Source organism: Ursus arctos, chromosome Y (assembly GCF_023065955.2).
Source record: "Ursus arctos isolate Adak ecotype North America chromosome Y, UrsArc2.0, whole genome shotgun sequence".
In the NCBI taxonomy this organism is placed as follows: domain Eukaryota; kingdom Metazoa; phylum Chordata; class Mammalia; order Carnivora; family Ursidae; genus Ursus; species Ursus arctos.
Window position 1 is genome coordinate 24402625 of NC_079874.1, and position 26105 is coordinate 24428729.

Sequence of the window (26105 nt, forward strand, 5' to 3'; positions counted from 1 at the left end):
GCTTGCTCCCAGGGCTGAGGGCACTTCATTCTGCAGGTGACAGTGAAGAGACGAGCTTCCCATGATGGGTCGGAATGAATTCCAAGGCAGGGATGGCTGGATTAAACCCCACGTTCGCTTCTAGATCCTTCCAGTCCTAAGCTATTTTTTTTTTGGCACAGGAGAATCTTTTTACAAATCCTAATCCTAAGAAATGTCATTAAGACAGATTTAGAGTTAAAATTTAACTGCTGCTTTGGTTCCTGATGCAAGATGTACAGGTTTTAACCAGTAACAGAAGGTGGTTAGGAGTGTGGGAAAAGCCCTACATTGGAGTCACTACTTGCTCCGTGAACATGAGTGTGAGAGAAGGGGGTCGTTGCAGGCCTGGACCTGGAAACTGTCTAGTGGTCAGATAAAGGGACAAGGGTCTTCGGCCACTCGCTGCTCCTCACTGTGGATGCACTGGAGTTCAGACTCACCACCTGGTGTGGGTTGTGGATGGTATCAGTTATTAAAGTGGCTGCCGCCTGAGCACAGGCCTGACTCCCACCCTGCTTGGCCGTCTGGAGCCAGAGCGCCGTTGACTAGCCTGGCCACCTCCAGCCCTGCACTCGCCTGGCCTTGCCCCCTGGCCTGCTGTCTCCCACCTCTCCATACTCCTAGCTCCCTGCGGCCCAAGGTGGGGGTCTGCAATGCAAACCTTCTGCACTGTTCAGCCACCCAGGCCCTTGCAGAAAGCTGCTCGTTTTTTCCTTTGTTTCATGTGGAGCCTCTGACTTCTGGGCAAAACCCGCCCTACCAGCTCCCAGACCGGGAGAGAAAGGGCAGGGCCACTCCAGAACCGGTTCTAACATGGGAGTAAAAACATGCTGGAGTCCTTTCCTTGTGGCCTTCCAGAGGGCTGCTAGGAAATGCTGCTTCTTCCTGAAGCTCATTCCCCTGTGCTGTCTCTCTTCTTCTGTCTCTTTCTAGAAGGGCATCCCTTCACTCGGATCCCTGACCGTTCCCTTGTCTACACAGCTGATCTTCAGAGTTAAAATCCCGATGGGTTGGGGGTTGCACTGTTTGCCAGGAGTCTGGTAGAGTCTTGGGTTGTGGCTAGGGCATCTGACGGAGCACTGAGCCCCCGTCCTGGGACACAGAGGAGGCAAACTGAACGCTGCCTTGGCACAGAGAGCTGTGCGTCCGTCTTCGGGACCCCAGCTGCAGGGCTGGCTGCCTTCAGTCTGTAGGGAGAAAGGGCGGGGTGTGTGGGCATAGGAAGATGAAGGGTCGAGATGTTCCCGGAATGTGAAGCATGCAGCCAGTGGTGGGGCGTGGGGGAGGAAGGCAAGGAAGGGAAGCTCCCCACTGTCCTGGAACATCCAGTGATCACACATTTCTTCAGAGACCTTGGTTCTGACTGAGCACAGAGATCCTTGACTTTTAGGTACAGGGTACCTTTGGGAAGGTTTAGGGATAGGAGCTCCTCGCTTAGTGGGTCAGCCGGGTGCTGAGGAGGACGGATGAGGTACCCGTGCCTTGTTCCTCTCAACCTTGAAAGCCTCATGTTGTGAAAGAAGCCAGATGCAGAGGGCCACATACTGTGTGACTCCATATGCCTGAATTGTGCAGAATAAGAAAAACCATAGAGACACAAAGGAAGCTGGTGGTTGCTGGGGGCCAGGAGCAGGAGGAACCGGGGGCGCCTGCTTAATGCGTCTGGGCTTTCCTTCAGGGGTGATGACTGTTTTCGAACTGGGTAGAGGAGATGATTGCACAATATAATGAATTTACTGAATGTTCCTGAGTTGCTCAGTTGAAAATGGTTACTTTTATGTCATGAATTTCATCTCAATTAACAAATTAACACTCAGAGGCATAATAAGGCAAGTCTTTGCCAAGGGTTTGCTCAGTGTACATTGTCCTGAGTGTTCTGGGGCCCGGGAGTGGGTCTGGTATTTTCTGTTGCTGGACGTCTCCGTCCCTCCTCTCAGACAGGGCCCCCTGTCCCGCTTCTCCCCTAGCACCATCCTGCTGTACCGCATCATGGCCTGGGGCCTGGCCGCCCTGCTCTGCGTGGAGGGAGTGGTCGTGCTCTACTACCCTTCCGTGTCCAGGTAAGCCGGGATTCCCAACTCCCTTGCCCATGGAGTGCTCTTGCAGACAATGCGTGGGCCCCGAGCCAGAGTGGGCCCCTTGCAGGTCAGGCCCTTGTTCCCAGAGCCGCCCAGCTGAATCCCGGGGGGAGGGGGCACTCACTACCATACCTTGTGCTCTTGAGCTCATTTCTCTGCCTCTGCCCTTCGCATCTGTGTGGGGGGGTGCCTGTGCGCAGGGCTTCAGGGGTGTGTCCTCCGTGTGACAACGTGCACACAGCTCTGGCTGTGTCCCTCTCCATACTGCTGGAGCTTTCTCAGGCAAACCCGTTGTTTGCTTTTTATTCTTCCAGCCAGCTTCATCTGCATGACCACGGGAGTTTGCCCTCCTAAGGATGAACTCCAAGTGGCTCTTGGAGGAGCTGGTTCTGAGCCTCTGCTTGCCTCACTCTGTCACTTCTCTTCCCTCTTTCAGCCATCCTGAACACAGATGCAGGTAGATAGATAGCGGAAATTGTCTCAGGTTCTTCTTCAGCCTTAAAATCTAGTCAATGCAGGGGCGCCTGGGTGGCTCAGTTGGTTTGGTTCAGTTGGTAAGACGTATGCCTTGGGCTCAGGTCACGATCCTAGAGCCTTGGGATCGAGCCCATGTTGGGCTTCCTGCTCAGTGGGGAGCCTGCTTCTCCCTCTCCCTCTGCTGCTCCCCCTGCTTGTGCTCACTCTCTCTCTCTGTCAGATAAGTAAATAAAATCTTTTAGAAAAAATCTCATCAGTGCAACCATTTCTAAGGCCTTATGGTCCCTCCAAGTGTGTATATTCTAACTTCTAATGGAAAACTGAAAAACAGTTTGGACATTGTCTCTTTGTGATTTTAGGGCAGTATAGACAAGGATCAACACAGCACAGCCCTGCAGACAAATCCGGCCCTCTGCTTGGTTTTGTAAATAAAGTTTTATTGGAACACAGTCTTGCCCATTTGTTTATGCGTGGTTTATGGCTGCTTTCACACTGCAGTGTCAGTTTCGACAGGCTGTTTGGTCCACGGAGCATAAAATACTTACTGGAAATGTTCCCTGACAGAAAGTTTGCTGACTCATGGTTAGACCTTTTCTCCCCGCTTCCTTTTTGACTTCTTGCGGCTACTCACTTAGACATCTCCAAATTGGTGTTGCCTCGTTGATGGGAACACCCCCAAAATTCTGGGTAGGTCCATCCTGAGGAACTTGAAAAGGACGAATACAGTGACGGTGGTGTTATACTGGAATGCACTTAATTGGAAAGGGAGTTACCATCACTGACCTTCACCTGTGGGCTCCTGGAGCCTCCTGGGCAGGTTGCATCTGAGCATGAGGGGCCGTTGCTGCAGGGCTCTCGGGGAGCTCTGAGGTGCCCCTGTGGTCCTTAGGAGGCTGCTGTTGGGCCTGCGTCAGGCCCCCATCCTCACCCTGTCATTCGTTGCTCACTTTTTGTCTCTTCCTCCACCTGTTTCTCCCTCCAGCCTTTCAGACCACATTTGAGCCTTCACATTGCAAATGAAAGCTTCTCTTCAAGGAAGGTAGCATTGTAAGGCAGTACTGCGTGCCTTCTGATGGCGAGAAAAGGTGGCTCTGTGTTTTTCTTTCCTGACTTTTTTTGCATGTTCTATCATTTTCTGCTTCTGGTTTGACCACTCCATGCATATTAAAACAAGAGTGCTTGCATTTTTATCATTCCACCTTCTGTGGCCAGAGGGGCTGGTCCCTTGTCTGCTTTTCCACCTCCTACTTGGGTTGATCCTGAGCTGTCCTCTGTCCCCTTTGCCTTCAATTGTCTCTTCCTCTTTGTCTTAACTGATTTCTTAGCTGATAGTTCTTACCTTGGTAAACCCATGTCTGCGTGGCACTCCACTGTGTTACATAGTCACTACGATTCCCATGATCCTTCAACAGAAACGCCGGTCCTTGGGACAGCTGGGTGGCTCAGTGGGTTAAGTGTCTGCCTTTAGCTCAGGTCGTGATCTCAGGGTCCTGGGATCAAGTCCTGGGTTGGGCGCCCTGCGCAACGAGGAGCCTACTTCTGCCTCTGCCCACCCCTGTCATGAATGAATACATAAAATCTTTTTTTTTTCATTTATTTATTAGAGTGTGAGAGAGCATTCATAAGCAGGGAGGAGAGGTAGAAGGAGAAGCAGACTCCCCGCCGAGCAGGGAGCCCGATGCGGGGCTCCATCCCAGGACCCTGGGATCATGACCTGAGCCAAAGGCAGGCGCTGAACCGACTGAGCCACCCAGGTGCTCAAAATAAATAAAATCTTAAAAAAAAAAGAGAGAATTTAATTAATTAATTCTGGTCCTTCTCCCTGAAAAGCAACACTGAAATGATTGTTATGCATAACCATGGGAACACATTTCTTTTGAAACATGAAGCTTAGGTATTTTGGGGTGCTCAAGGGGAGGAGCTGGATCTCCTTCACGGGACTGGCCAGGCATAGTGCCGAGTACGTACTGAAAACCTCACTACTTCGCTGAGCGCCTCTGTCTCTACTTGCATTGGTCTTTTTCTCCTTGAAGAGACCCCGTGTAGGGGACTCCCCCATTCCACTGTGTCTGCCTCTATCTTTCCTTTTCCCAGCAGGGGCCTTTAAAAGCTCCCCCAGTGGAATGCCTTAGAGGTCCTTCCATTTACAAGACAGACAAACAGAAACATGATTGATCTCCCTTCTTGGGTGATGTATTGCTTATTCGCAGACATGAGCTATGAGTCACGTTTCCTTTGGGCAGACTCAGAAGTGGATTTATGCGTTTCCCTTTTCACTCTCCTCTTCTTATCTCGGCTTCCAGATAAGTGTGCATATTTTCGGCAGAGCCTTGTTTTGGAGAATGACTTGGTTTTCCTCCCCCAGGTGTGAGCGGGATCTGGAGCATGCCATTCCCCACTATGTCACCACATACTTGCCACTGCTACTGGTCTTTGTGGCCAACCCCATCCTGTTCCGAAAGACAGTGACTGCAGGTGAGTAACAGGGAGGCTCTCTGGGTGCAGGACTGTGGGGTATGGCTCCATGCCTTGAGCTCAGATGATGGCATGTGTCGTCCTTCTGGAGTCATCCAGGACATTGACCCCATTTGTCATTCCTCAGAGACATAAGGACAGTGCACTTGGAGAAAGTGAGCAGGTTTAATACATGAAGTGAGCAAGCCTCTTTAGTGGTGGGTACATCTGTTCTTGGCCGGCGTTTAATAGCTCCAGGCCAGGACCAGGGAACTTGGTATTTCCATCTGGGCTCATTGTGGGTCTGCCCTTGGTGTGCCTCGTGGGCCCCAGGAGCGCCCTGAGAAAATTGTGGTGCTCAGATAGGAGTAGGGGGAAGGGATGGAGTGTGGCCTGAGGAGTGGTGAGCCTGGCGACTCCCACCATGTGCTCGGCCTATGTCTTTTCTCAGTTGGGCAGGAAACAGGAAGTAGAACACAGGAAATAAGTCAAATGCAATGGTAAGAACTGGATAAGAAGGGTGTTGTGAGCCAGCAGAAAGCACTGGATAGGCCTCCGCTGAGGCTGGGGACTTGGCATTCCAGTCCCCACCGCATCCCCAAGGAAGCGTGACCAGGAGCAAACCAACAACCTTAAGCCTCCCGGATCTCTCAAGTGCAGAATGAGAATGAAGAAGTCGGGGGCACCTGGGGGGCTCAGGCCGTTAGGCATCCTGGGATTGAGCGTGTGTCATCTTGGGGTCCAGGGATTGAGCCCTGCATCATTAGGGTCCCTGCTCGGCAGGGAGTCTGCTTCTCCCTCTGCCCCTCCCCCCAGTGCACATGTGTTTTCTCGCACGCACGCTCTCTGTCTCTCAAATAAAATCTTAAAAAAAAAAGTGCATCTTAACCAAGGGTTGATTGAGGATCAGCTGTTGATTGTAGAACTTTAAAACACTAAAAGGATTCTGCCATTAGGAATAGGAAATCATGGTGGCTCTTTGGATCCTTTTTTTTTTCATGTCTGCATTTAAAAACAGTATATTAAATACAGCAACTTTTTAAACAGAATTGCATAAAAGTGCTGAGTCAGTTACATCAAACATGAAAATCACATCTAGGAAAATGATGGGAAAGAAATGTATTAAGATGGTCACGGTGCTGGTCTCAGGGTGGACAATGGCTCATTAATTTTCCTCTAACCTTTGTTATATTTTCCAACTTGCCTATAAGGAGAAATTTTTAATCTTTCGATGTTCGAAACAGCAAGTGTGCATTATTTTGTTTTAAAATTTTTATTTATTTGAGAGGAGGGGGAGCAGCAGAGGGAGAGAGAGGGAGAAGCAGATTCCCCGCTGAGCAGGGAGCCCCATGTGGGTGTCGATCCCAGGACCCTGAGATCATGACCTGAGCCGAAGGCAGACGCTTCACCAACTGAACCACCCAGGCTCCCCAACTCTGTACTGCTTTCAAAATAGAAAATATAAACCTTTAAAAAAATACAGTTCTTGATAAAAATACAGTTCTTAAACTCATAAGATCCAAATAAAATCTGGAGCTTAATTAATAGTAAAGCACCATTGCTAATCTCTTCCTTGTGACAAATGTGAGCTTGGTGTGTAAGTTGTCGACGTTGAGAATCTAGGTATAGGTCCGCAGAAACTCTGTGTGCTGTCTCTTCAACTCTTATAAAAGTCCACAGTGATTTGAAACTAAGTTTTAGGGACGCCTGGATGTCTCAGTCAGTTAAACGTCTGCCTTCGGCTCAAGTCATGATCTCAGGGTCCTGGGATCGAGCCCCACATTGGCCTCCCTGCTCAGCGGGGAGTCTGCTTCTCCCTCTGCCTCTGCCCATTTGCCTTCCCCTGCTTGTGCACCCTCTGTCTTTCTCGAGCTCTCTCTCTTAAATAAATAAAATCCAAAAGAAAAAAAAGAAAGTGAAAGTTTGCAAGACTGTACATCCCGTGGAGTCTGGGAACCGTGGCTTGGAAGCCGGGAGGGAGGAAGGGCAGTACCACGCTCTGCCTCGTGCTCTGCTGCCTTTGCTTATGGGCTGACATCCTTGTTGACGCCCTTACCCGTCACTCGGGAAATGCAAATAATGTACATTACATGCAGTTCCCTCTGTTGTTTGCAGTGGCCTCTTTACTAAAAGGAAGACAAGGCATTTACACAGAGAACGAGAGACGGATGGGAGCCATGATCAAGACCCGATTTTTCAAAATAATGCTGGTTTTCATTATTTGGTAACCTTTCTTCTATATTTTTTTTAAGTTGCCACTGGGAAGGGATATGCAGTCAGCGCACTTTTCCAAGTGTGACCCAAAAGTTGCAAAGGGAAGAGTCTTTGGAAAGGAAATCTTTGACACTGTGCTGGGGCGCTTAGAGGAAATGCACACGAGACAGGAAGTTAAGTCCACAACGTATGAACTCCTGCAAAGATACTCACATCTGCTCAGATTTTATATAAAGCCCTTGGAACAAAACATCCTGAGTTTGGTTTTGCTAACATCCCAAAAGTGCATCCAGGGTTTACTCTCACTGCTAGGGCTAACCCTGAAATGAAGCACTTGACCGCGCTTCTAAAACTTGCCCATTTCTATCCATCGGGACCCCAGGATTCCTGTATCCTACAAGAAACGGGGGCAAGGGTACATTTTTTGCAGTCAGGGAGTGTAGAGAGCAATTTCTCTCTCCTCAGTTTGCCCCCCCCCCCCATTCTGCCCCAAGTTTCAGGAGGATGCTTTGAAAAATGTTCTGGAACCAATGCAAAACAGATGGGAGTCAGAAAACCTTTTGCTAGGTTGAGTCAATAGTTTGCAAATCAGGGTGTGCCTTTGTGGTGTTAATAATTTATCCGATAGGAGGAGGTTTGTTTGGACGTTCTCCTAGGAGAGATGGAAATAAACTGTCTCCCTCTAAAAATACACTTAGCTTGTCATTTTAAATTTCAATGGCCTACCAACAATAACATCAAAAAGTTTACACGTAAGATAGCAAGATTTTGGGGTGGGGGTCTCTGTCAAAATGTTACGTTACTCTTCAAATGAAACACGCGTTTTGGGTTATTTCATAGACTACTAGGTCCCTGACAGCTGATGTGGTGTGGAGTGTTACCCTTGGGAAGATTTGTTCATCTCTGCTTTAGACTTGAGAAAAGGAGTTACATCTCTTAAATTCTGGTTACACTGGTTCCTCCCAGCTGCTCAAGTGGTCCCCCCTCTAGGACTTGTCAGTCTTGGAAGACACGTTCCCTGACTCCCAGCATTTAAAAATGAATTGAGTCACCCTGGGTTATTTTCTCTCTGACAGTTGGCTGCCTAACATCATCAATGAAAGCCTTTTATTCTATCTTGAAATGCAACCAGACATCAGTGGAAGTTCTTTGAAACCTGTCAGAAATGCGGCCAAGACCACGTGGTTCATTATGGTAGGTCACTCTTGATTTTAAAGTTTTTTCTTGAAAAGTAAAAGTCAAAAAGGACAAGAACCGCACAGAAGTCTGATGGATGAGTTTAACAGGTTCCTGTGGACCTCCATCTGCGTTGGATCCTCTCGCTCGCTAGTCCCAGTCCTTGGTGGGATCATTATAAATGGGCACAAGTCTGGTGAATCAGTTTGGCACAGTGTACCAGACCTTTGAGGCAGACTCAAAATATCAGGGAATTTAGCTTGAAGAAATATTTCAGCCTGTGAGAAAGCCATAGGGATGAAGGTGTGCCTTGTAACATGACCCGTCATTAGCAAGCATTATAGGCAACCCAAATTAAACAAATACGAGGGAATGGCTAAGTAAATGACATTTTTTGATCTCGATGGAACGGTATGCAGGTGTTAAATGGGACAGTTACGAGATCTCTAGGACTAAGTGAAAAGCGCAAGACATAAAAATTATGCTAGTTACAACTACATAATAGTGTGTGAGAAAACGTTGGCTAGAAATACACACCATGGGAGTAAGGTGGGAACGGCGTGAGGACGTCCTGCCAGTGTCTCCGCTGTGTTGAGTTCATAATGAGAAACTAAACTGTTACTAGAGCGGTACGGGATGTCCTGTACAGCACTGGTATTTATGTTGCTCCCAAATCGGGGAGAATCTGACTCATGAGGACGTTAGACTAAGACCAGCATTCACTGCCTCCACCCCTTGGCTTTGGAGTTTCGCTTGGTTCCTTCGGTTTACCACATGCAAGTGGAGGAATGTTCTCCAGACTCATTTGTAGCCTCGGGTACCTTTGTTAAATCAAATTCTGACTCGCGAGCCCAGGATGGGAAGCACCTGTCGCAGAGCCAAGCCACCCTGGCACAGGCAACAATAGGATTGGTTGGGCTGCCCTGTGTTGTGTACCTTCCCCCTCCTCCCTGCCCCTCCCCTCCCCCACCTCCTCTGTTTTCAGCCATCGTGGAAGGTGCAGCACCTAACGCCAGTCTTTGTCTTGCCCCAACCCGGCCAAGCGGCTTACTTGCACACGAGGCAGCCCAGCGGGCGTGCGAGTGGGGCTGGTGCCTTCACTCCTGCTACCGCAGCTGACTGACCCGTGTTGTTTTCTCCTGCTTCCCAGGGGATACTGAATCCAGCCCAAGGATTCCTCTTGTCCTTGGCCTTGTACGGCTGGACGGGATGCAGCCTGGAGTTTCAGTCCCCGAGGAAGGAGATTCAGTGGGAGTCCGTGGCGACCTCTGCTACGGAGCGGACCGGCCTGTCCCCAGAGGGCTCCTGTGTGCCCCGTGAGCACCCGACTTGCGGGAAGGTGGGGCGAGCCGGCGGACACACGTCCGACGAGGCGCTGAGCATGTTGTCTGAAGGTAAGCCCTGTCTGCCGAGGCAGGTGCGTCGCGGAAACCCAGGGCCAGCCTGGAAGTCCTGTCTAAAACAAGGAGGTGATGTGGTGTGGGACAGGCGACATACTTCAGGGTGTGACATACTTAGTCCCGTGACATGCTTCAGGTATGAATGGAGAGTGACCGCAGCGGACATTGATGCTCCTCTGGCATTTGTCACCCAGCTCTCTCTTTAATATTTTAACAGCGCCTGCCGCTCAGTTCCTCAGCACAGTAGCCCCCTGTACTTGCAATGGTCCCGCGTTGGCCGGATGGCTGTATGAACAGGAGATCGTTGTCGCCCCACACCCCTCACTTGCTGCAGGGCCGTGGTGCTGTGACTGACCCTGGTTCTGGGTGCGGCTGTTGCAGGTGAAAAGCCAGTGCCCCAGGGCTGCCTTTCGGACCTGTCCCTCTCGTTTGGCGACTCTCGTGTTGTGCTCTTCAGACTGCTCCGCGGTCATCAAACCTGGTTCTCGGGAACCCGAGTGAGGCCCTTTGGACATGTAGGAATCAATTCAATTCCAAGACGTACACGAAAATTTGCAGGAAAAGTTGTGTGTCCTGAAATGCGTTGGTGACCAGATACTAACCCACCCAGGCCCGGCAACCTACTAACTTGTTCCATCACGTTAGCTCATGTGTGCGTGGAGCTGGGTGACATTCACCTGCCCTCTTGGTTCAAGGGCTACCCTAAGGTGGGAAGGTGAGCTACCTTAAAACCATCCATGGTTAGCTCCTTCACCCTGTGAAACTGAATTTCCTGGATGAGATGCGATCAAATCAAAACACAGGAAAAGCTTCAAGTGACGGAGACTCACTTGGAGACCTTAGTGTTTGGTTTCAGAGTTTTGTGTTGACGAAAGCAGCCCTGTCGTTCCAATGGATGACAGTATTTTGTTGTACAGTCCAAATTGTAACTTATGAAACGACTTTGCTAATGGACCAGTCTTCTCCCTGTTGAGGTTCCTTGTAAGGCTTTGTTTTCAGCCAAAATGTACCTTTTGACGAGGAGGGGTTTGAAAATCGCTACTCTGACATTCACCGAGCTTTAGCTGACCTGACCGTTTGTAATCTGCAAGCAGACTGATCCTTAGGAGAAGGTCTTTGGTGGCTGTAATGTTGTGGTAACCCACTGGTGGTTTTTCTGAGCGTGTTCCAGGACATAGAGGTTTCTTTACCCGTCCTCAGCTGACGCTGGGGCTGGCAGAAACGCACCAGCCTCGTGTGACAACGTCTTGCCCATCTTCTGTGGCTGTCTCCCGAGCAGGTGTCATTCTCAGCACTGCTGGCACGTAGGGCGGGGGATTCTTTGTCCCAAGGGCCGGCCTGGGCACTGTAGGATGCAGGGCAGCCTCCCTGGCCTCTGCCCGCTCATGGCCAGTAGCGCCCATCCCGATGGGGACAACCAGCACTGTTTCCAGACATCAACAGATATCCCCTGGACACACAGCGACCCCAGTTTGGAACAAGCAGCGCAGAATCGTTAGGCTGTCCAAAAGCTCGGATCCAAAAATTTGCTTTCCCCAACGTGTTTTCTGAGCCAAGTACACACACAGACACACACACACACACGCATGTGTGAAGCCAAAGATAGACACCACACAATCCAGACGGACTGTATGTATGGAAATAATATTGAAATTTGAGAGAAGGGAAGATACGGCAAGGCTGTGTGGAAATGACTTGAGAGTTTCTTTCCATTCTTTCAATTCAGTTACATTGAAGGAGGGTTTGTTTTCAGATGATTGGCTTGGTTTATTCTCGGGGCCAAAATATGTAGTGATGAACTGATAGATTGATTCTGTGAGATGAGTATTGTCTGGTTGTAATTGGAAGCCTCAAAGGAAAACAGTGTTTCTGGCTAAAGCGAAAAGGCGGAGACCATGTGTTAATCGACTTTCTCTCCGGTGCAAATCCTTCATCAAGGATGACGGAACCACCGAGGGGAGCTGCTGTTAGCCTGGTACCACCTGGGAATGAGCCAAAAAATTTGATCTCGATCTGTTTAGTTCTGCTGGATTCCCATCCTGGTGTTTCAGAGTGGTCGAGCCTGTCTTTGGAAGTCAAGTAAAACATGAGAAATGACAATAAAAACCATCCCAACGTGCCCCCTGCCCCAGTCACCACCAAGGAACACCACCAGTCAGTATGTCTCAGCAAGCTGGGGCATGGGTCTGGGCCTGAAGGTCGGGAGTATTGACACGGGGCTTTTTGAGAAAGTGAACAGAGCCGATAGAAACAGGGCATGGGTCCCTTCCGGCTGCTCTCTCTCGAAGCTTCCTTCCCTTCCCTCGTCCTCAGTGCGAGCCCTCAGCAAGGCTGACGGGATGGAGTAATTCACAGCCACGCTCTCACGCGTGATGGAGAGTCTGTCTTTGAAATTTGAACTCCATTTGGTTAGTCAGTTTGTATTTGGGGAAATAGTGCAATAAGGAAACGTCTTAAAAATCTTGGCGTTTGGACCGTGACAGAGGCGCCGATGGCGGCGTTCCCTAGAGAAGTGCCCCAGACTTCTCACTGCAGAGAAGACTGGCCCTACTCCCACCTTGCTTTTGACTCCCCTCCTGTGCTTTTGTGAAAAACGGAGATATAATTCGCATACCATAAAATTCATCCTCTTAAAGCGTACTTTCAACGCCGGTGGGTTTTAGTATATTCACAGAGTTGTGCAGGTGTCTAATTCCAGAACATTGTCATCACTCCAAAAGCAAGCCCTATTCCTGTTCTCAGCCCTTCCCATTCCTCCCTCCCCTCAGCTGCTGATTTACTTTCTGTCTCTGGATTTGCCTCTTCTGGACATTTCATCTAAACGGACAAATGTTTGTGCTTTTGCGGCTGCGTTCTCTCACTTAGCATGATGTTTTCAGGGTTCATCCACGTCTGGCCTGCGTCAGAATTTCGGCTTTTTATGGCTGAATAATACTCCATTACATGGATAGAGTCGTACTTGGTTCTGGTAATAATGACCGATGACCTCCCACAGCTCCACCAGGCCTCGTGCTGCGAGCTGTGTGGGGTGAGGGGACCAGAGGCTGCAAACCTGGCCCCCAAGGATCTCACAGTCTGTTGGACAAAATAAAAAACCCAGCAATAGGGGCACCTGGGTGACTCAGTCGTTTGAGCACACGACTCTCGATTTCTGCTCAGGTCGTGATCTCAGGGTCATGGGTCGTGGGTCAAGTCCCGCATCTGGCTCCGCGCTGAGCAGGGAGCCTGCCTGGGATTCTTTGTTTCCCTCTCCTTGTGCCTCTCCCTGCTCGTGCTCGCTTGCTCTCTCTCTAATAATAATAAGAAAAGCTAGGAATAGGATAAGCAATGGAAATGCCAGTTTGAGAAAAAATTTAGAGGAAAAAGAAAGCATGTGGGAAACGCTTTTTGAGAAAAACGAGGAATGTAGTTGGTATCTTTGATTGTGGAAAGGATATGTGTACAAGTAGGAGCTACTGATTTAGAGCCCTGGTAACGTATTGTTAGTTACGTCTGTTGGGTCAGGCTTTTTGAGGGATGTGGAAGCACAGAGTAACTTTGCCAAGCTAACCACCGACATTGGCGAAAGTATGTGGTGGAGATGCGACGGAAGGGGCGGGTACAGCCTTCGGTTTCTGTCTGCTCACCTGGGAATCCTTCAGCGTTGTTCCTAAGATACAGTCTCGTATTTTGTATAGGCATCCTGTGCGGGACTTGGCTAAAAAGAATGAAGGGGAATTTTATTCAGAAATTAAAGCATTTTAGGGGTGCCTGGGTGGCTCAGTCGTTAAGCGTCTGCCTTCGGCTCAGGGCGTGATCCCGGCGTTCTGGGATCGAGCCCCACATCGGGCTCCTCCACTGGGAGCCTGCTTCTTCCTCTCCCACTCCCCCTGCTTGTGTACCCTCTCTGTCTCTCTCTCTGTCAAATAAATAAATAAAATCTTTAAAAAAAAATTTAATTAAAGAATTTAAGTGTTTTGCAGCCTAGGACACCTCACGTTTATAAAGATCTCCACATGAGACTGTGGCTGTCTGTCACTGCCGTGGCCCTCCAGGGACAGTTTCAGGATTCTAACTCTTCCCTGGTCAGTGTGTCTCGGGGGCCATTCACAGAGTCTTTCTAGAGGCTTCGCCAGCTCACAGAACGTCTGTCTTCCCTGCCCGACAGTGGGCACAGGCTAACGGGTGGAGCGCCGGCCGGCAGGATCGCCTGGAGGATGTCGTTCTCAGCCGTCCTGCCCTCCCGTCCTCCACCCACCCGCCCCGTCACTGACTACAGCTGAGTCTCAGTAAGTTACGTGCACAGACGATGCCACTGCGGTGCATCACGTCAGGGGAAAGCCTCGCAAGAGCTGTTCTCTTACGGGTGGAGCTTGAGCCTTGGTACCTGAGTGGGTACAGGGAAAACCCAGTACACACACCAGAACGGGAAGTGTAGCTCTTTTCTAAACGTATACATGGGCATGCTCAACGCAACGAGTCCAGTGCACTGAACAGTGAGCGCCAAGGACCGTCCCCAGTGAACTAGCGCCAGACCTTCTTCAAGAGTTCTCAGTCCGGACGCTTCCGTGCCTATATTGAAACAGAACGTTGAGTTTACTTTTAACCTTTCACCATGCAGGTGCAAACGAACACCTGAGTCTTTTCTCTTTGCTTCTTTTCTTATGTTTTGAAACTCCACTACGGTTAACGTACAGTGTTCTGTTAGTTTCAGGTGTACAACGTAGTGATTGAACACTTGTATACGTCCCCCAGTGCTCGGCACAGCCAGTGCGCTGGTGATCCCATCACCTGTTGCTCCCATCCCTCTGCCCACGTCCCCTCTGGTCACCCCCAGTTTGTTCTCTAGAATTAGGACTGTTTTGTGGTTTGTTTCTTTTTTCTTTTCTTTTCTTTTTTTTAAAGATTTTATTCATTTACTTGATAGAGCACAATCAGGGGGAGCAGGAGAGGGGGAAGCAGGCACCCCGCTGAGCAGGGAGCCCGATCTGGGGTTCGATCCCAGGACCCTGGGATCGTGACCCGAGCCGAAGGCAGACGCTTAACGGCTGAGCCACCCACGCGCCTTTTTGGTTTGTTTCTTGTTTGTTTGCTTGTTTTATGTCTTAAATTCCACTACATGAGTGAAATCATGGAGTATTTGTCTTTAAGTGTATTTCACTTAGGATCGTACCTTGTACATCTATATTGTTGCAAATGGCAAGATTTCATTCTCTTTTATGGCTGAGTAATATTTGATTGTGTGTATGTGGGTGTATACACACCACAACTTCGTTATCCCTTCATCTGTCAGTGGACACTTGGGCTGCTTCCATCACTTGACTGTTACAAATACTGCAGCAGGAAACATAGGCACGCATATGTCTTTGTGAATTAGTGTTTTCATAATCTTTGGGTAAATACTCAGTAGTGGAATTACTGGATCATATGGCGATTCTATTTCTGAATTTCCCAGGACCCTCCATACTATTTTCAGAGTGGCTGCACCAGTTTGCATTCCCACCAACAGTGCACGAGGGTTCCATTTTCTCCACATCCTTGCCAACACCTGTTTCTTGTCTTGTTGGGGTCAGCCATTCTGACCTGTGTGAGGTGAGATCTCATTGTGGTTTCGATTTGTATTTTCCCGATGCCAAGTGACATGGAGCATTTTTTTCATAGGCCTGTTTGCCATCTGGATGTCTTCTTTGGAGAAATGTCTTTTTGTCTCCTGTCCATTTTTTTAGCTGGATTATTTGTGGTTTTGCCGTTGTTGTATAAGCTCTTATGTGTTTTGGAGACTCACCCCTTATTGGGTATGTCCTGTGCAAATATCTTCTCTCCTTCAACAGGATGTCTTTTAGCTCTGTTGATTATTTCCATCACTGTGCAGAAACTTTATTTCAATGTAGTCCCAATAGTTTATTTTTGCTTTTGTTTCCCTTGCCTCAGGAGACCTGTCTAGAAAAATGTTGGTATGGCCAATGTCAGAGACATTGCTGCCTGTTCTCTCTTGTAGGATTTTTACGGTTTCAGGTCTCACTCTCACATTTAGATCTTTAATCCGTTTTGAGTTCATTTTTGCGTTTGGTAGAAGAAAGTGGTCCAGTTTCATTCTTCGGCATGTGGCTGTCCAGTTTCCCCAACACCATTTGTTGAAGAGACTGTCTCTTGCTCATTGTATATTTTTCCTCCTTTCTCAGAGATTGATTGACCCTACAGTCATGGGTTTATTTCTGGGCTCTCTATTCTGTTCTGTTGATCTATGTGTCTGTTTTTGTGCCAGTACCATACTGTTTTGATACTACTAATATATTTTGACATCTGGCATTGCGGTAGCTCCAGTTTTCTTCTTTTTCAAAATTGCTTTGGCTCTTCGAGGTCTTGTGTGGTTTCATACAAATTTTAGGATTATTTGTTCTAGTTCTGTGAAAAAAGCTGTGGGTATTTTTTTTTAAAAGATTTTATTTATTTATTTGACAGAGTGAGAGCACAAGCAGGGGGAGCAGTAGAAAGAGAGGGAGAAGCAGACTGCCCGCCGAGCAGGGAGCCTGATGCGGGACTCGATTCCCGGACCCTGGGATCACGACCTGAGCAGAAGGCAGCTGCTTAACCGACTGAGCCACCCAGGGACCCAAAGCTGTGGGTATTTTGATAGTGATAGCTTTAGAGCTGTAGATTGTTTTGGGTAGTTGGACATGTTAACGATACTTGTTTTTCCAATCCATAACCATAGACTGTCTTTCCATGTGTTTGTGTCGTCTTCAGTTACTGTCATCAGTGTTTTATAGTTTTCAGAGTACAGGTCTTTCACCTCTTTGGTTAAGTTTATTCTTAGATATTTAATTATTTTTGGTGCAGTTGTTAGTGGGATTGTTTTCTTAATTTCTCTTTCTGCTGCGTCATTATTCGTGTACAGACATGCAGTGGATTTCTGCATATTGATTTCGTAGCCTACAACCTACTGAATTCATTTATCAGTTCTAGTAGTTTTTGGTGGAGTCTGGCAGGTTTTCTATATATAGTATCCTGTCTTCTGCAAATAGTGAAAGTTTTACTTCTTCCTTACCTTACCTCACCTTCCTTACCTTTTACTTGTTTTTCTTCTGTGATTGCTGTGGCTGGGACTTCCAGTAGTGTGTTGACTAAAAGTGGTGAGAGTGGACATCCTTACCTTGCTGCTGATCTTTGGGGGAAAGCTCTCAATTTTTCACCATTGAGCGTGATGGTAGCTGTGGGTTTTTCATAAATGGCCTTTATTATGTTGAGGTTTGTTCCCTCTTAACCTACTTTGTTGAGGGCTTTTTTTTTTTTTTAAGATTTTATTTATTTGATAGAGAGCACAAGCAGGGGAGCAGCAGAGGGGGAGAGAGAAGCAGGCTCCCTGCTGAGCAGGGAGCCCAATGCAGGACTCCATCCCAGGACTCCGGGATCATGACCTGAGTTGAAGGCAGACATTTAACCGACTGAGCCCCCTGGGGCGCCCCTGTTGGGGGCTTTTATCATGAACGGATGTTGTACTTTGTCAGATGCTTTTTCTGCATCTATTGAAATGATCACATGGTTTTTATCCTTGTTTTGTTTTTTTAATCCTTTCTCGGTTGATGTGATGTATCCCATTGATTGATTTGCAAATATTGAACCACTGTTGCATCCGGGGGATAAATCCCACTTGGTTGTGGGGAACGATTTTTCTCATATATCGTTGGATTCTGTTTGCTAGTATTTTTTGAGGATTTTCGAGTCTGTGTTCATCAGAGATGCTGCCCTGCGGTTCGCTTTTTTTCGTAGTGTCTTTATCTGGTTTTTACTATCAGGGTAATGCTGGCCTCACAGAATGAATTTGGAAACTTTCCTTTCTTCTATGTTGTCCTTGGAAAGAATAGCTATTAACTCTTCTGTAAGTGTTTGGTAGAGTCCAGCTGTGAAGGCTCTCCCTCCCCCCTGTGTTACGCTGACATTGGTTGAAAGCACCTTTAACCACTGCGTGTCCACTGCCAGTATTTCTGTGCGTCCCATTCTTCCTCTTGCATTTGTCCTAATGCTTGATCCCTTGCACCTGATAAGTGCCCAGTGGTCAGTTGTAATAATGTGAAATTACAGATTTTTGATGGAAAATCAGTGGCAGCTCATGCCTAACTGAAGGCCTAGAGAGAAAAATAAGAGTAGTTATGATTTAAAGAATTCTTAGTAATGTGAGAGTTGGGGAGCTATGTCAATGATATCTCAGTTAAAGTTAGGAAAACGAAGAGTTGGGATCTTCAGCTTTTTTTTTTTTTTTTTTTTTTTTTTTTGCTCAGATTGCGTAATGGGTTAAGCTCTCTGTCTTTGGATAATAGCAACGTTTATTAAGGCTATGAGAAGCTGAGTGACATAGGAGCTAAGTATGAGGAATGGACTTGCCATGCATGAGCTGTCCCGATAACCTCAGCTGGCTCGTCCCTGTTCAGTTACCTCGGCCAAGTGAGCTGACAGCAAGCCCTTCTAGCAAATCTCACTCAGTATTTGTCTACCTCTGACAGGGTGCGCATGATGGTCATTCTTCTTAGGTTCAGAGATCTGCACGTTGTGTGGTTAATACATAATCTGACGTGTTCATCGTTTGAGGGGAAACGGGCCAAATGGTCGTCTGAGGAGTGGAATTCAGAAGCAAAACAGGAGAGTGACAGTGTCTGAGCTGCATCTGAAATATCAAGGCTGTTCACTGGGGGCTAAAGAGGTGGTGCAAGGAGGGAAACAGCCCAGGGCCGAGCGATCCCCCGCAGCAGACCCGGCTTCGTTGACCCCGCGCGATGTGCTGCTGCAAGTGTCCGCTCCCTCTTCTGAGCGGTCATCTTGGGATTGAGATCGGGCTTGGTCTTGGCCTGTCGTCTTCCTCCTTCTTTCCAGCTGCTTTGATGTTGGTTTTTTCAGTAACAGGGAGCTATCCATAATGCAGAAAATACTGTTACGTGCGGGAGAAAAGACCCAGAGACACAATTCAAAGCCGTTAACACAGGCTTTTCTGTACTGTTGTGGTGAATTGGCTCATTCATCATGTTCGGAAGCATCTGTGACTTTAGGATTCCCTCCAAGGCCGGGAGGCTCACCTCGAACCTCCATGAGGAAGCATCTGACGTGGGGTCAGGCACTTCCTAGGCACTTAACATAAGTTAACTGCATTTGATCTTCAGCAAATGTGTTTTGAGCACCTGCTTTATCGTCAGCACCGTTTTAGTCCGGGAGCTGAGTGTGTATGATGTGTGAAGCTCACAAGTGAGTAAAGACAGTGCTGTTTTTATTCGAAAGAAATGTGAAGTGTTAAAGGAACGTGGAAAACGCAGGGACTGTGTTGTTTTGGGGATCCCAGGGTGAGAGTTTCTAGAGGAGGTGATGTTCAGGCTGGGTCTTGCACAGCAGACCAGAGTGGGAGAGGAGAAGGACTAGCAGATAACAAAGACCCTATGTGGAGACAGCGGAGGACGTCTGTGTGTACCGTTGGGGGATGGCCACCGCATGGGATGGTGTGACCGGCTGTCGGAAGCCAGAGCGGCAGGTTGGGAACAGATGATGAAGGGTTTTTGCAGGTTCTGCTAAAGAGCTTGCATTTTATATGTGGCCGCTGAAAGGCCAGTTAAGGTTTTTAAGTAAAGAGAGACCTGGAGTTGCTTAGACGAGGACCCAGTGCGTCCGTGTGGGAGAATTGATTCGATGATGATGCTTTGTGACTGTGGCAAGTTTTCACTGAGGGCATCTGTATGCAATTTCTTACGACAATGGCATGTAAAATACCATCTTTATAAGGAATTCGAATCTCCCTCAGAACTAAAAGGCAATAGAAGGGTACTTCTCACAAACATAAACCTGGTTGGCTTTTATCTTATGAACTCCAGAAAAACTTAAAATATGATTTTCTCTTTCCATGTGCTTTAAGAAGTTTAGTGTCAAATTTCTGGCCCTCCTTTAACCAGGACACTGACACTTTTCTCAGAAGGGATAAATTCATAAGTCTGACATTAATCAATCATTGGCATTAACCGTGCGGAGGGTGGGAGAAGGTGGTGTGTTTTTCAGGAGATCCCTTCCCCCACACCTCCGAGGTCAACCTGCATCAGGTGCCTGGATGATGTGGGAGAGAGGCAAGGGGTGTCTTTCTGGTGTGAGGCTGGGGCTGCGGCCCTGGTGGGAGGGGCGTGGCTGGGGCAGACCTTGAGGGTGTGACGTGGGCGGGGGGGCGTGGCCAGAGCGGAGGTCAGGGCGGGGGCTCTGGCCCGAGTGTTGTGGTGGAGTGTGAAACCCCTGAGCTCCCACATCGCCCATAAACCATTTCTTCGTCCGCCATGTCCCACATCTCCCACAATCCCCACTTCTTCCACCATCCCCAACGTCTCCCATAAACCACTGCTTCTGCCATCATTCCTCGCCTTTCCCACAATCCATTCCTTCTGAGGCCATGTCCCATATCTCCCATAAACCATTGCTTCTCCCATCATACCTCAGCCCTCCCACGATCCCCTGCGTCTCCCACAATGCCCCACACCTCCCACAATCCATTTCTTCTGCCGCCATGCTGCACATTTCCCATAAGCCGTTTCTTCTCCCACCATTCCTCATGTCTCCCACAATCCATTGCCTCTCCCACAATTCATTCCTTCAGCCGCCATGCCCATTTCCCATAAACCATTTCTTCTCCCACCATTCCTCACGTCTCCCACAATCAATCCCCTTTCCCACAATCCATTCCTTCTGTGGCTATGTCCCATATCTCCCACAAATCATTTTTTTCCCCATCATGCCCTATATCTCCTGCAATCCATTTCTTCTCCCACCATGCCCCGTATCTCCAACAGTCCATTCCTTTTCTCACAGTCCCCTGCCTCTCCCACGATCCAGTTCTTCTGGCATGCTGCACATCTCCCATAAACCATTTCTTTGCCCACTAGTCTTCATATCTCCCAGAAACCATTGCTTCTGCCACCATTCCACACCCCTCCCACAATCCCCTGCTTCTCCCACCATGCCCCATCTCCCACAAGCCATTGCTTCTCCCACCATTCCTGTTTCCCACAATCCATTCCTTTTCCTAAAATCCCCTGCCTCTCCCACAATCCATTTTCTCTGCCGTTCCTCACGTTTCCCATAAACTATTTCTTCCACCATGCCCCGCATCACCTGTTAACCATTTCTTTTCCCACCGTGCCCCACATCGCCCATAAACCATTTCTACTCCCACCGTTCATTTCTCCCATAATCCCTTGCCTCTCCCGCATGCCTCACATCTCCCACAATCCATTTCTTTTCCCACCATTCTTTATTTCTCCCACAATCCATTCCTTCTCCCACCATTCCCCACATCTCCCAGAAACCATTTCTTCTCCCACCATTCCTCACGTCTCCCATGAACCATTTCTTCTCCCATCATTCCTCATTAGGAGACCAGCAAAAAAAAAAAAAATACTGCCTCTATCCCACAATTCTTCATTCTCCCCCACAGTTGTTCTTTCTCACTAGTCCTGTTTCTCCCATAATACATTTTCCCCAATTTCCTTTGTTCTCCCTAATACTCCTTTTCCTTCTCATTATCTTCTATCATTCCCACAATTCCCCTTTCACTGCCATGATCTTTTGTCTTTCCCACAGTGCGCTATTTTTCTCATCATCCCCCTTTTCCCACAATTCCCCTTTCTCCTCTGTAATCCCTTTGTTCCCATTAACTCCATTTCTGTCCCACAGTTCTCCTTCCTTTTCCGTAATCCCTTGTCTCACCCACAGTCTTCTGTCTCTTGTGGAATTCCTTCTCTCCCGTAATTCTTTCTCTCCCATAACCCTTTTTGTCCTACGGTGCCTGTCCCATAATTTCCCATACTCTCCATAGCCTAGTTCTCTCAGTTCTCTTTCCCACAATTTTCCACTTTCTCCCACAATTCTGGGTGTTTCATTGTCTCTCACAAATCTGTTTTCTTCTACAATGCTGTTTTCCTCCATGCCTTGTTTTTTCCTAAAATTCTGTTTCTCCTTAACTACCCTGCTCTTCCCCACACTCCCTTCTCACAATTGCCTGTCTCCCACCATTCTCTCTTCTTCCCCATAGGTCTCTGTTCTTTCCCACAGTACTCTGTTTTTGCCACGATTCTCTCCCTTAGTTTTTCATGCTCCCTCACAAGTCCATCTCCCCAAATTTTATTTCTCTCCCACAGTTCCCCATTCTCTCCAGAATCCCCATTCTTTCCCACAGTTCTGTTCTCTCCTATATTTCCTTGTGTCCTCCACATTTCTCTCCTCCACAATTGCCTCTCACTCACGCAATTTCTTATCTTAGCTTTCATTCCCTGTTGTCGCTTGCCCTCCTGAATGTAACACCAGGTGGCCCTGTGGATGGTAGCTGCTAGGGAAGTGTGGAAGAGAACATACTCCCGGCTCTGACTCTGCTGCACTCCCTGAATCAAAGTCCACACCTTGAAGGCGATCCAGGCCCAGGGGTCTTACGTTCTCTGTGGCTCATGGGTGCCCACGAATTGGGGCTTTCTGATCTAGAGCTTTGAGGCTTTCAAGGAATCCATGAGGGTGCAAGAGACATCCAGTGTGCTTTCCTAAATCTTAGATCTGTGTGGGGCCAGGAAGTTTTAAGAACCCTCCTGGGCTGCCAGGGCTCACCAGAGAGAGTGACTAGGAAGGGGGTTGGGGGGCACCTGGGTGGCGCAGCGGTTAAGTGCCTGCCTTCGGCTCAGGGCGTGATCCCGGTGTTGTGGGATCAAGCCCCACATCAGGCTCCTCTGTTATGAGCCTGCTTCTTCCTCTCCCACTCCTCCTGCTTGTGTTCCCTCTCTCGCTGGCTGTCTCTGTCAAATAAATAAATAAAATCTTTAAAAAAAAAAAAAAAAAAAAAAGGAAGGGGGTTGGCCCTTGGGCACCGTGAGCTTGCTGGCATGTGCAGAGCCTGCAGGGACACTCGTCAGGAACTCACAATTGGCACCAATAGAGAATTAGTCCACATCCCCCGTCACCTCATTGGATTATCATCTCTGAGACTTGCTCAGCCAGCACATTTTCTCTTTGTGGAGACCTTTAAGACCAGAAGAGAAAACCCATGGACGTGCAGGCCTGCCAACAAGCCCGCGGCTGCGGACATCCTGGGACGTCCGTGCAGGCCGGGCTGGGCTCAGGTGGCCTGGCCGCGGCAGCACTGGCATCTGAGAACGCTGTTGTGGCACAAATGCATTTCCTGCATGGAGCCCCAGGGGGAGGATGAAAGGACCAGGAACTTTTAAAAAGCCACGGGATCCAGAGCTTGCCCTGAAGTGTGAGGTCACGGGGGAGCGTCCTCAGCCCAGACCTTGATCACAAGCCACCATGTGATATCCCCCCCCCCGCCATCTCTCCGGGACTTTGCAAAGACCACAGAAGCCACACACAAGTTCCCACGAGTTCAGGATGTCCTCATAAACAACGGGCGACCCTGCGAAAATCAAATCTTTTTGAAGTGTCAGCTGCCCTCCAGCAGCAATGCCGTCTTAGAAGTGTCTTCTAGAAGTCTTCCCGCCGGTGCCTGGTCTCCTGTAAGAGCAGGCTCACCGCCCCAACAGAAAGTCTTCTCCCACCATCCTTGGTGGCGACCCACATTCTCCTCGGGATGTGGCTGTAGGTGCTGGGACCCTGATCACTGCTTCCGCCCGTCTACATTCCCGTCTTTGTGGGGCTCATTAAACCGAGTCTGACGTACTCAGACCTCTGCTCTCCCCGACTCCTCATCATCCAGCCCCGGGAGGAAGCTCTGCTGCTCCCCCAACAGGTGTGTGTGTGGTGGGGTGTGGGTGGGGGTCCCTGCGGTGCCACACTTGGTTTTTCTTGGTCATATCATCGTCTTTTCCTCTAACTCAGGCTTTCCTAGACATTCCCGACATCTACGCTACTGTCTCCACTTCTCCACAGAACGCGGCCGTGCTTGTGCTCCTGACACGCTCCCCACAGCCCTGCCTGCATCCCTTTTTAAATTCTGCTTGTTCCTGCCCCTCTTTGTACGCCTCCATCTCCATTAATGCGCCGGGTGCTAGCTGCAGGCAGCTGACGTCAAGGCACTTGCTCCGCTAAACGTATCCATTCAGCACTTCTTTCTTGAGCACCTTCTCTGTGCCTGCTGTTCCTTGAGGCGCTGCCGATACTATGGTGACTACAGTAGACATATTTCTTGTCCAGTGGGACTGTTCATTGGAGTGGCAGAGACAGAGAATGACAAGGACAAATGATTATACAATATTCTAGGTAGCAAGAGGTGCTGTGAAGAAAAACCCATAAGGGGAGGAGCGTGGCTTTAGAGTGTCCTGGATTTCTCCCTGAGGATGAGGGAACACTTGAGCTGAGATCTGGAAGGTGAGAATCCTACCGCTGAACACCCAGTGTCATTTGAATTGAGATCTGAATGAAGTGTAGAAGCGAGCTGTGAGAAAAATCTGGAAAAGAGCTTTACAGGCAGAAGTGATGTGCAAAGGCCCTGTGGCAGAACTGAGCTGGGCGTGTGAGAGGCCTGTGTGCTCGAGCATTGAGTGAACAGAGAGTGTGAGTGAGTGGAGATCCAATAACCAGCAAGGCCCATGGATGGACGGAGTCTGGGATTTGGAGATACTCATGAAGGGCAGTCACTTGCCCCATGCAGAGTTGCAAGGGCCACCCGTCTTCGTGTCTTCCACGTGTGTTCCCCACACGCAACCCAGAACCTGGAGCACAGCAGGCATGCCCGGACGCTTGCGGCATGAAAGAACGGCTCTGACGTCCGATCCAAAGGACCTGCACAGGTTCTGAGGGAACATGTGTTACTGGCATGAACAGACCTTCGGGACGACGCTGTTGGCAGGAGTAATTCCGCTGATCGGCACCCACTCCCCCCCCCCGCCCCCAAAACCACAGGGCATTGACCGTGAAAAGACAGTCCAAAGGTGTTTTCATTTGACAGGGGCGGGTGGTCTCCCGCCATCTGGAGCCCTCCTGGACTTGAGTACAGATGACCGGGCGACTATGGGGTCCTCCTGCCGAAGGGAGCGCCCCCTGTGGCTGCTGCCCCAGCGGTCACACAGGGCCCCGTGACCTCACGCTCCCCAGTCCGACAGCACAGGGCTCTGAAGCCTCCCCATGTCCACAGCTGGTTTCCATTCGGTCGACAGCATCCCTGTGGTTCGGCCCGACGCACACATAGCCGCCGGTGCAGAGGCCTGGAAGAAGGGGTGCAGGGGCTCAAGACGGCCGTGGAGTCGGGCACTGGTGGCTGGAGAGAGACCCTCAGGGACACCAACACCGTCACGGTCTTTTCTCTTTTCCTCCCCAGGTTCTGATGCCAGCACAGTTGAAATCCATGTCGCAAGTGAGTCCCGCAACGAAAACGAGGTTGACTCTGTTCCCACACCCCGGGGAGACCTATGAGAGGCATGGGACAGGGGTCCAGACGCCATGTCCTCAGGCTCTGCAGTCCTCGTTCTTGAGAACTGTGTTCTGCCCCCAGATCTTCCATCATCAGCCTGTTAGGGTTTCTTCCTGAGGAATGTGTCTGATGAGAGAGGACCTGGGAGCGTGACTGGGGACAGGAGGAGAATTCCTTCCTTCCAGACCCACAGGAACGTCTCCATCCTCTGCTGCCCGGGGTCTTCCTGAGGCTGGCCGCTGTAATGTAAATGCATACCCAGGTCTCTAGAAGGGTTAATAAAACAACGTAGTTGTGACTGAGCTGCCGGCCCGACGTGCATGCTGTCCGAACAACACCTCTAGCAAACGCTCTTGAGTGAGGTCTTGATGGTGCAGACACAGCAGAGTAGAGACGCCGCAGGATGGACGGGGGCGGCCGCACAGCGTGCCCTTCCTGCGCCACTGGGGGCAGAGAAGGGTCCAGGTCTCCATCTCTAACGTAGCCGTCGGTGCCCGTGCCGTGCCGGGCAGGGACATAGTCTAAGGAGACCTTAGAATGTGCTTTAGATCATTGCCTAGCTTGGAATCTTTCTATCAGTTGCAATCTATGTATATTTAAAAGTTTTAAATGCATTTTTTATTCATCGGCAAATATACTGCAGTGGGCACTGGAGTTGCAAGCCACCTAGGTAGGCCTCTAGAAAGCAAGATGCTGTTTTCTCAGGACACTGCAAACAGCTGGGTTACGCGATCCTCCCTTCATGTCAATCGACTCCGCTTACTCGAGACAAGCGGTCCAGGAAGCTCCTAGAGCTGTACTTCTGGAAAGTCGCTTGGTTGCTGATGGGATTCGGGCACACTTGGACTGTGACCATGGTGCCCAGGGCCGTGCGTTCCTAAGGGTGGCCCCGTGCTAGATGACACGCACCGTGATCCAGAGTGTCAAGGACGTGCGAAC

At 49.3% G+C, this 26105-nt stretch overlaps 1 protein-coding gene across 1 annotated transcript in view; it reads left to right on the plus strand.

The window, feature by feature from the left end:
* Nucleotides 1–25465, plus strand: part of LOC125283108 (G-protein coupled receptor 143-like) — a 37543-nt gene extending 12078 nt beyond the window's left edge. Inside the window, exons 4-9 of the mRNA XM_048222183.2 lie at nucleotides 1989–2081; nucleotides 4942–5051; nucleotides 7146–7254; nucleotides 8321–8438; nucleotides 9571–9814; nucleotides 25074–25465. Of these exons, the coding sequence (XP_048078140.1) occupies nucleotides 1989–2081; nucleotides 4942–5051; nucleotides 7146–7254; nucleotides 8321–8438; nucleotides 9571–9814; nucleotides 25074–25168 (769 nt within the window). The 3' untranslated portion in view covers nucleotides 25169–25465. The remainder of the gene's footprint in view (nucleotides 1–1988; nucleotides 2082–4941; nucleotides 5052–7145; nucleotides 7255–8320; nucleotides 8439–9570; nucleotides 9815–25073) is intronic.
* The last annotated feature ends 640 nt before the right edge of the window (nucleotides 25466–26105 follow it).